The sequence below is a fragment of the Rhagoletis pomonella genome, unplaced genomic scaffold (genome assembly GCF_013731165.1).
Source record: "Rhagoletis pomonella isolate Grant_MI unplaced genomic scaffold, Rhpom_1.0 Rhpom_scaffold_00001, whole genome shotgun sequence".
Lineage (NCBI taxonomy): Eukaryota > Metazoa > Arthropoda > Insecta > Diptera > Tephritidae > Rhagoletis > Rhagoletis pomonella.
Window position 1 is genome coordinate 6,340,979 of NW_023458555.1, and position 10,856 is coordinate 6,351,834.

The 10,856-nt window shown below is 36.8% G+C and overlaps 2 protein-coding genes across 2 annotated transcripts in view; one reads left to right on the top strand and one right to left on the bottom strand.

The window, feature by feature from the left end:
* The window catches only part of LOC118737093 (centrosome-associated zinc finger protein CP190), a gene marked incomplete in the record, with an annotated part of 5,788 nt that extends 2,024 nt beyond the window's left edge, over positions 1 to 3,764 (top strand). The window contains 2 exon segments of the mRNA XM_036467375.1: positions 1 to 1,372; positions 1,471 to 3,764. Of these exon segments, the coding sequence (XP_036323268.1) occupies positions 1 to 1,372; positions 1,471 to 2,505 (2,407 nt within the window).
* Positions 3,765 to 5,450: 1,686 nt separating this feature from the next.
* Positions 5,451 to 9,137, bottom strand: LOC118737143 (zinc transporter ZIP1). Its single transcript, XM_036467463.1, has 4 exons — positions 8,397 to 9,137; positions 8,074 to 8,308; positions 6,003 to 6,381; positions 5,451 to 5,912 (listed from the first exon to the last, which is right to left on the bottom strand). Exons 1-4 carry the CDS (start codon positions 8,870 to 8,872, stop codon positions 5,899 to 5,901), a joined length of 1,104 nt encoding a protein of 367 aa, XP_036323356.1. The 5' UTR covers positions 8,873 to 9,137; the 3' UTR covers positions 5,451 to 5,898.
* Between the last annotated feature and the right edge of the window lie 1,719 nt (positions 9,138 to 10,856).

Sequence of the window (10,856 nt, forward strand, 5' to 3'; positions counted from 1 at the left end):
ACCTCTACCTGTGGCACCAAAAATGTCGCCAATTCAACCAAAACTACAAACAACATCACCAACTTCTGCCACATCTGGGACTGGCACAGCAACATCATCAGCACTTCCAGCACAAAAGCGTCGTATCGATAGTAAAACAATGCATGCTTTAATTGCATTAGGAGCAGAAAACACCACTGGCCCTTGGTTGTGTCTCCGCTGTGGGGTCAACGGACGGCCTATAAGTATTCCATCGTATCGAGGTTTTCGCCGTCACTTGATAAACACACACAAAGAATACATTGAACCGGCACTCTGTGAACATTGTGGCTGGCGTTCAAGTACTAAACGTGAGCTGCACTTCCACATGGAGATAGAACACAAGATTAAGACCACTTCTTACACTTTCCCAAAGTGTTTGTTATGCTCTAATCAGTTTTTGGATACAAATGCGCTAAATCAACATATGGTTGACGCCCACCCGGATGAGAACAAGCAGCAATGTATTTACTGTAACAAAATTTTTGCACGTGAACTACAACTATATAACCATATGAAGACCTACCACAAGAAACAGGCGCTCGAAGATGGTATTATCGATTATTCAGACGATGAGTTATTTGAACCGCCGGCAACCACGGAAATTACAGCATCAGAGGTGCAAGAAAATATATCAAAGGAGAAAAAGGAGTCAAAGATAAAAATAATATCTGACATTAGTCTACCCAGCGCCGGATCGATATTGAAACTTGAGGGCGGCAATGTAGCTACAGACTCACGTCCACAAATAGGTATATCTGGCGATCAGCAAGAATTTATGGAAACGAACGAAAGCAACATTATAACAAGCGAACCCAAATTTGTTACTGTCGATGGCAACGAGATGGTTTTAACTGATGAACAACGCCAAGAGATCATGGCTCAGTTGAATCAGGAACATGGAACTGGTGGGGTTGTGATGGTATTAAACGAGCCTGCTGAGTACACGGCGGAAGCAACACCATTGACTTCAAGTCATGATGCATTGGAATGCTGCAATGAAAAACAACCAGCTGAACAGGAAGCTGATCACAGCGCTGAACGCCAGCCTGAAGATCAAATAATGGACGAAGAAACTCGAAATCCCCCTGCCGAGAGCTCAACAGTGGATGAAGATTTTGATGATAATCAGATATATAATGAACTGCATACCGCTCAAGGTGGACAAGGCGATTCAGATATAACAGCAGAGATGGGTACAACGGAAGTTACTGATGATAAAAAAAACACTTCGGCAGGAAGTGCAATGGATGAAAGCAAGGAATCGATTGAAAATTTGGAGTGGGCCGAAAATTTGATCAGCGCCCATGAGTTGGCCGATCAAGAGGAAATGGAAGCGGATAAGAAAGACAAAGTATGTTGTGCATACATACATATGTACATAAAATGCCAACATATTGTATAAGGATATTTAAAATCGAAATCTAAAATTCGTTTCATTTATTTTTACAGGATAATAAAGGCGACGATGCAATAAACCAAAAGTTAAAAGAATTGACTGGTGACTGGTCGGAAGACGATAATGATGAGGATCAACAGGAAGCAGCAATTTCGCCAATCGCCGAGGTCGATGCACCGGAAGACTCCACTAATACTGTTCAGAATATAGTAGAAGGAAATGAAGAAAATATTTTGGATAACCAGAAGAAAACTGTTGAAGAAGATGTGGAGAAACCTAAAGAGCTGCCTGAAAAATCCACTGAACCAGAAGACGCAGAAGCCGGAAGTGACATTCTAGACCCAGCTGAAGATAATATTATTCCCCAAGATGTTGATCCCGGCTACACAAATACAAACGCAGATGATTCGAAGGGTGAAGAAGATGATTTAGACGCTCTTATGAAAAATTTGCATAAAGATGATGCTGATTTAACCGATAATAAAGGCCATGAAGCAGAGAACCAGGCGCAAACAATGGATGATATGGTCGCAGCTGATCTCGATATTGACATCAAAAAAGAAAAGGTAACAACTCCCCTAGAGGAGCCAAGCACAAAAGACGCTGAAAGCATTTCAAAATCTAAATCAAGGAAAGTAGATGAAAGCGATGTCGGTGACAGCATTGTTGAAATCAAACGCGATGTGCTAGTGGATGAACTCATTGGTGAAGATGAGAACACGACTCAGGAAGAGTTCATAAAAGAGACAAAACCAGCAGAAAAAGAAATTTTAGAGGCTCCATGTGAAGAATTGTCTACTGGACCAGCGGTGGCCCCAGAACCAACTAAAGCACTTGAAGTCATTAAAGTAGAAGAAGCTGGGTCCGGAGAAGTGAAAGAACCTGCTGTAACAGATGCTCTTGAAAACAAAGTGGACGCTGAAAAAGATGACGGCGCTGTCAGCGGTAAAACAGCGACAGATGACGTAGCCAAAACGTCCGAGCGTGTGAAAAGTCTTATTAGCGAATGGGCTGAAGATGATGAAGAAGAGGAACAAGATACTGCTGTTTCAACTGCTATAACAGAAGTGGATGAGGAACAACTTTGAAATCTAGATTTAATTACAATGTAAGTTTTTATTCCGAAACCAAGAAGGGAAAATTTTTCAATGTAGAAGAGAGAAACCCAAGCAAGCAAATTGCATATCTAGTTTTACTTCCATTTATGTACATTAAGCTGTTACGTTATTTTACGACTAAATCAAGCAGGTTCTGTAATTCACTTCCGAGAGAATTTCAACCCCTGCTAATTTGAATTCAAAGCGAAGTTGATTGATATTCACTCTGAAGTGAATTGCGGAACTTGCCTGAATATGAATTCAGATCTGTGCTGAAATCTTAAAATATTTTATTGCATTTAGACATTGCTTGTTTTGTAAGAAATTGTAAGTGTTGGGCTAGGGAGATTTAATCTTCTATCCTTTCCAGACATCGCAAATAACAGTTACCTAGAAAAAATCGGGATATCCAATAGTCTGTTATTTTACAGGCGGCCACTTAGATTTGTTTTTGAGGTGAAATTATATTTCTTGCCTGGTCAAATTTAAAAATTAAATCGCAATTTGCCGAGCAAAATGGTTGTTGTTGTTGCTGTTGTTGTTTTTGTAGCTGGTGATAAGCTTAGTTGTTGTAAAGCTCAATTAACAGTAGGTCCATAGAACTTGCTTTATCGAAGAAACCGGAGTCCACAGGCAGGTTCTGCAAGTCACTTCCGAATTTGAATTCAAAGCGGAGTTGATTGATATTCACTCGGAAGTGAACAAACATAGATTTTTTATACCTGTCCTTCAGCATCAAGTTTTGAAAATAAAACTGAAAACTTTTCGTACTGTTTTTTTTCGTAAATAATTTTAATAAAATGAAAGTGATTCGTTTTTTTTTTGCTATTTTCTGGGGACCGTTGGGAATTTTTCTAGACTCTTGGGAGGTTTTTTGTTTTTTTTTTTTTTGTTCGGAATCTTTGGGCATTTTTCAACACTTTTCTCGGAACCCTTTCACATTTTTGTGACTTACCACGTTTTTCTGGAAGCTTTCGGCGTTTCTTCGGCACCATTCAGGATTAATCGGGTCTAATCAAATCCAAAAGTACATTTATATTTAGATTTTGCTTTTTATGTGTACCTAAAAATAAAAAGCAAACCTAACGGTTATTCTATGTTAGAAAATTTATAGGAGACAAATATTTGTTTTCTAAAAATATTAGGATTTTCTGAATACATTCTGTTCACTTTTATCATCCTAAAAGAAACGTAACAACAAATCTATAAAATTCAAAATTTATTAAAGTCAGTATATAAAAGTTGGTTAAGTTAGCTTAAAATAACGCTACGAAATATTTTTTTTTTTTATGTTGTTGCTGTAGCAGCATTTAAATTCCCCTAAGAGTTTTTGGGACTGATGCTAGAGTGACAGTGCTTGGCCAGACATAAATCTGGGCCGTTCCGGCTACGTAGCCCCGACTGTCGTGGGAACGATTTTTTTGTGTCTTCGTTTCTAATTACATATTCAGTGGCAATAAAGATAGACAGCAAAGCCTAAAGGTTCGATTAATGTACCATTTACAGTGTATGGAGCTATTGATTGTGAAAAATATATTTCTGGTGCAGCACCCCTTTTGGTTTAGGTAAAAAATGAATAGTGTAGGTACTAAAGTAGTATTTAAAAAGAATATAAAATATTCACTTTATAACGCTTATTCAAGGATAAGAAGTAACCGTGTTTAATTATCAATGAAAAACCTTTACAGATGCAAAGGAAATATTATTCTCAGCCCGCGAGAAATAACAGCGACTGAAAATTTAAAAAATCTCAATTTGCATGTGTACGCAAGTGCATACATATGTATCTCTGCCAGTTTTAGTATAAATCTGTGTCAATAAAGAAGCTAGAGTGATAACTGTTACTTGCGATCTCTGATTTTGCATAAATATTAGCATAATGGGGCTGCTGTTCAGGATATTGTGCATTTCGATGGCTGAGTGGAAGATCGACCTATCTCGGCAGCCACTTTGAAAACGCTCTATCTCAGAGAATCTTTCAACAACGCCCTATTTCGGAACTCGGTTGAAGGGCACCATACTTTAAAATCCTTTCTCAGAATTCAGTTCAAAAACGCCCTATTCGAAAAACGCCCTATCTCAGCACTTTTCGAATGTATTTTCGTTTGAGATTTTTGAGGGCGATTTTGAACCGAATTCTGAGATAAGGCGTTCTTCAACTAAATTCCCAGATAGGGTATTTTTCAATCAAATTCTGATATAGGGCGTTCTTGAAAACGTTTCTGACTGGCGTTTTCGAACTAGCTGCCGAGATAGGTCGATCTTCCACTCAACCATTTGTAAATTCACAACAATTAAATGGAAACGGTTGCCATGGTAGCCCACCATAAAATTTGCAAATGCAAATCCAATACCATATGCACAATATCCTGAACAGCCGTATTCATTCACACACATTAGCAGTATGCAGTCGTAACAAGAAACACGATTGTCCAAAGCAAAAGTTCTGCGAATTGACAAATTTACATCCATCGATATAGTTGAAGTTATAGAAGCTTGATTGTATTATGTTTCAGTGTATCAAATACTCTGAAAATACGCATTGGAAATTTTTGGAAAATTACCTGAACTAAAAAACACATACATACATTAAAATTTTGATGCAAAACGCTTCAGATTTATTATGCATATATGTATGTATTATGTGAGTTGAAATATTGTGTATTTATACATATTTGAGTTTTACTTATTTGATATACATATAAACTAAAGATACTACAATATTAGCGCATATGCCTGATTGAAATATAGACAAGATACAGATACTAAAAATACAAGATATAAACACAAAAAATTATTTATTAAAATAGGGCAGTCACTTAAAACATTGTGTAGGCCGAAGAGTGTACGGTCGTGAGATTACTTTCATGCAGTCATCTGCAAGCAATTAATATAATATGTTTTTTAGAACATTTCGGTACACATTCGGAAGACCAACTTACATAATTCCTTCAACGCAACTGAAATTACGGTAGCGGGTTTAAAAACTTTACACTGGAGCCTAACTTACGGTTATAGTAATATTTGCGGAACATTTTCGCCCGTAACCAATTGCAACTTTCATTAGTAGTTCATGTACGGTTTTTCTAGTATAGCTTAAGTATTTTAGTATATAGAAATGAGACATTTTATTCTTAAATAACATTGAGTAGATTACCATTGTTTCACAATGATTTCTTTGAGCAATATGCTTAAAATATGATGTATAGTATACATGATGTAAATACATATTTATGTTGTCTACAATAAACGTACATACATACATATACTTATAAAAGAACATTATTATTGCTTATAGTCAGGAGTTTATGTACATACATATATGCATATTGGAGATTAACACCTGCTGAACACGCTTATATGTAATATGGAAAATTTCTTCGATTAGCTGTCGTCATCTGCATTAAAATAAAAAATAAAATACATATTTGTGAATCCAGCCATAAATATCTACATGAATATAATAAATGAGACAAAGCAATGTTTACCTTTTAGATAATAATTAATGACAGTCATTATGGAAAAACCACTAACGACTGCCAAGAATTGACCGAAACCTGCCGCCTTTCTCGTTACGTTTTGATGCCAACGCGCCTTTTCCCTGGGTATGACCTCGCAAACGGTTACATAGAGTAATGTTCCTCCAGCGAGGCCCTGTACAATGGACAATACGGAACTAGACCAATTAGAGGGTATATCCACTATGATCATGCCAACAGCAATCCCGCAAACAGCACCCAATGCAAACACCAATATGCCGATGAAATGTTTGCGAAGGCTCGTTTGCGAATTGGAACGAAATTCCAAACCTAGGCAAAAGCCCATAACAAACTTATGACAGGCTACGGCACCGAGCAGAAAAAGCACCTGAAAAAGACGCGGGCGGTATTATTGGCTTTTATCACAGCATATCAATGCTTGTGTGTTAGTTTTCGTTAAGTTTATGTTGGAAGTCTCCCAGAAGGAAAGATTGGTCCAATTGCTCGAAAAATATAGCCGTGTAGGTATAGTAGTTTTGTATCTAGACCAAAGATAGTCCCAAAAATATAAAGCAATGTAATGTAAAACAGGTGAATTGTACTAAAAGTGGTCCGAATGTAATGCATAAGGTATGAGTTTTGATCTCAAACCGGTTACAATGTCATGCAGTAGCGGACAACAGGCACAATTAACGGCTTGCTGATATGTAGACACTTAGTCAACAAATTTTCATGTGCGATGTTGGCAAGCATGTTTGGCCGAGCTTCTCCTCCGATTTGTGGCGTGTTCCTTGATGTCGTTGTCACACAAACGGGAGGGACCTACAGTTTAACGCTGACTCGGGACTCCGATTGATTTTTTATGAGAAACTGTTTTTCATAGCAGAAATACTCTCGGAGGTTTGCCATTGCCTGCCAAGGGGCGACCGTTATTAGAAAAAAACTTTTTTTTTATGTTGGTCGAAAACTGGGCTCGAACCCAGGCCCTGCGGAATGTCCTATCGTTCTATGTAAGACAGGAAAATTACATATTTCAATAGTAACTTTTTGCTAAATGACTACATTTAATTTATGTTGAAAAATATTTGTACATCAGTCACATTACTTATACATCAGTCACAAGAACCAGTCCCACCAGTCACAATTTTAAATATTCATATGAAGATTATGTCAGCCTTAATTTTATTGAAAATGAAAGCTTATAGTACATGTTTTATAATAAAAAAAACTTGGTTGAAAGTAAGGTGTTTTGGCTAAAAATTGTCTTTGAGTGCACACAGGTAAAATATATGGATTTTCAGTGTCCCACCAATAACATTCATTCTAATAGTTGCACAGAACCTAGAAATATGTTGGTATTTTTCAAAGGAATATTATACATTAATTATTTATCTATGACGGTTAGAGTGCGTATTACTACTACGGTCGACCCCGGCAGACAATGGCAAACCTCCCGAGTGTATTTCTGCCATGCAAAAGCTTCTCATAAAATCGATTTACCGTTCAGACGAGGCGTTAAACTGTAACTACCTCCATTTGTGTTTATTCTATAAAAATTTATATGGAAGCAAGAAAAATAAAAAATGCATCGAACCCAAAAAGATCGAATGCTGATTTCATTTATGCCGAGAAAGGAAAATTTGCTAAGCCCAAAGAAAGCACAAAAAATCCGATATATTCAAAAGGGTACAAAAAGTTATCTAACAAAAGAAATCTGCCGATTCGATAAGTTAGGTTGTGCTTTGAATATGCAAAAATGTTATGAATGTTTTGCAAAATATTTGAAGAAAATTACTTTGGCAAGTTTTTCTTCTCTCCTGAAAACTTTTGAAAAACTGGACTAACAAATTTTCGATATGCTAGCGAGACATTTTACGGTTGCCGAAAGTGCTGGGAAAACGCACCGATTTTTCGTGTATTACTGGCACAAAAAAGGTTAAACCCCCTAGCCCAACAAGTTTCAGGTTAAACGAGGTTGCGCTTATTGGACATTTCCATCAGTTATAGTTTAGAAATAAGACGCTGATGCTTTGCAACATACCAACTTGGAACTCAGCCACACATTTACATCAAAGCTTACCTTTGCTGCCGAATTTTGTACACCAATAGCAAGACCTTCGATTGCTGAATGTATAGACAGAGCCACAAAAAGTCCTAGAGTGCCTGTCATGGACTCGACACAGGGTTCCTCATGGCTTGTGTGACATATTCGCGCGTTCGCTTCCGCAATAATAGCTTGGTCCGTACACTGTGTTGTGTTGTTATGCAAATGTGGCTGGTGTGTTGACTCATCATTGTTTTGTTGTTCCCCGTGGCTATCACATTAAAATTAGTTATTTGAAGTAGGTATATACATAAATCCATACCTATCTATGTACTATCTGCTATTTATTCGGAACTTACTTGTTACTGCTGTAATGATTACGGTCATCAGTTAAAAGTGGAGTGGTGTCATTGTTCAACGCGCCATAATTATGACTGGTAGTTCTCCCGTGTCCGCCGCTATGAGAGTGAGTATGTTGTATTGCTTCACCGAAAAAGTAATGGATGAACTCATCAATGAAATATATAATGAAAAATCCTCCACAAATTGCAATTTCTGCGAAATTTGAGTCCATCTGCTTCCGTACCTCTGGTAAAATGTGTACTAGCGCGGTAGCCAACAATATGCCTGCACCGAAGCATAATAAAAATGATGTGGTTAGAGGATAACGTCTACTACTGCGGTCGGATATAATAGCTGGTAGCATTCCAGACAAAACGCTGCCAAAACCTAAGACACACATAGCTAAAATTTTTTCGCCATCACCGCAGTATGTACAGCTATTATTAGAAGCACTCCACGTCGATAAAACATTCGTGACTGAATTGTTATTCATTTTCTCCTATTATAAGGTTTGCAGTCAAAGGATAAAAATGCAGTTCAATGCGAACAATCCCAGCACTATACTTGTTGCTATTCTTTCATCAGATGAGTTTTGAAATTCAAAAATTATATTCTCTATCGTTGAGGGTAATACGATCATCCGTACTATTTAATCTTATCACATTATCGTTTGTTGTTTGAGTCTGTGTTCTTTTATCTATCAACATATGTACATACATACATATGCAAATAACACTAGTTGCGTTCGACAAGTCAAAAATTTGTAAAAGTTTTCCAAATTTTTACTGGATGGCGTTCGATAACGACAAAAAATTATCCAACGCACAAAAATTGAGAGAGCAAGCGTTCATTTTGATGCAAGAGAAGCGTTCATTTTGTACTGGCAAATTTTAGTCAGCAAAAATTAATTGCGTTCGATAACAAAATTAGCCAACACCAGCCAACAATCAAAATCAAGAGAGTAAGCGAAAATTCTCTCCCAAAGAGATGAAAAATCAAAAAAGTAAACGAACGGGAAATTAGCCATTACTTGCAAAAACCGGAAGAAGAAAACACACCAGCTGACTTTGTTTATGTTTTATTTGTAAACAAACTGAAATTCATGTTGCCTCCATAGAAGAAAAAAGGAAAGTGAACGTTCAATGTTCGCCAGGAACATTTCTAGAAGTAAAAACTAGTTGGCGCTATCATAAAGTCACATAGCACGCAGCCAAAAAGCATATAAATACCAAAACTCGGAAAATGCAATTTTGTTTGTCTACAAAAATTGCAACCATACTATCATATAAGTGATTTGTGCTATTTAGTATTACCCTGAAAGGATTATATTCGTTTTTGGTTTTAAAACTATGTTATGGCAAGATCTAATTTTTAAAATAAAAGATTTTTTAAGCCGTTTTCATGAATTTTATAAATGGATATTTTCTTTTTAAGCAATCTGGACACTCTGCTAGGCACGCGAATTTTGATACGATGCAATACCATATCAATATTTTTGCCATTCGTTCCGCAACTTTTTACTTTATACCCTGCAAGAATTATCGGTTAAATTAGTGGGAAAACTGACTAAAACTTTTCGTCAGTTTAGCCTTTAGTTTTGTATGGGCTTAGGGAAAAAAGTGACCAATTTTCCGGGCGTGTGATAGTGCATGCCTTTCTTGCACACACATGGGCGCATTTGCCTTACAGTATGTTCACTCGTTCACACATGTCATCTAATGGTGATGTACAAGTGAGTTTAGCGATAAAACTATTGGGAAAATATCGCGATAATTAGTTCTTTTTCTGACCACTATTCTAACCTCTAAATAATTTACAATTCGATTTAGTTTAAGTGTTTGTTTTATTTGTAAAAATATATTGTCGAATATTAACATAATTTCGCAAGCTTTTTCAGAGCTACTGAGCTCTGACAATTCTTCTCATTTTTCATCGGGGTCTGAATTTTCATCGCTAAAAACAAATGCCTCAGCGCCGTTTGGTCTTTCTACCTCCATTCCTATGTTCTGCTGGGGTCCCACGATGGCGTTGCACTATATTTCAGCACTGTAGTCACTGACCGTTGTCCATACTTACAAGTGAAAAAAGAATCAGATGTTTTGCGGAAAGGCCTCACAGCTGACATCACCTGATTTTATTTGCTAAGGGGTTATACTCAATTTTCGAAAAAAAACTTTAAGCAGACTCTGACAAAAAAAGCAAACAAGTTTTATTGAGTGAAAGAGTTATTGACCAAAACGCTTTAAGATATTAAAATGTCTTATAAATGCAGGAATTTATTTATTTCAATGATAACTTTGCCAATTTTTTACTTTATTTTAATAACTTCTGCCTTTTACGCGAACGAGATTTTCAAGCAGGTGAAGACGGCCGGTAAGAGTTGCTCATGTAAGCATAATTTTAATTTGTATCGGCAACCCGAATGAGTGACATCAAAATTTGTTTAGCATGCATTTTTACACATATATATGCATTTC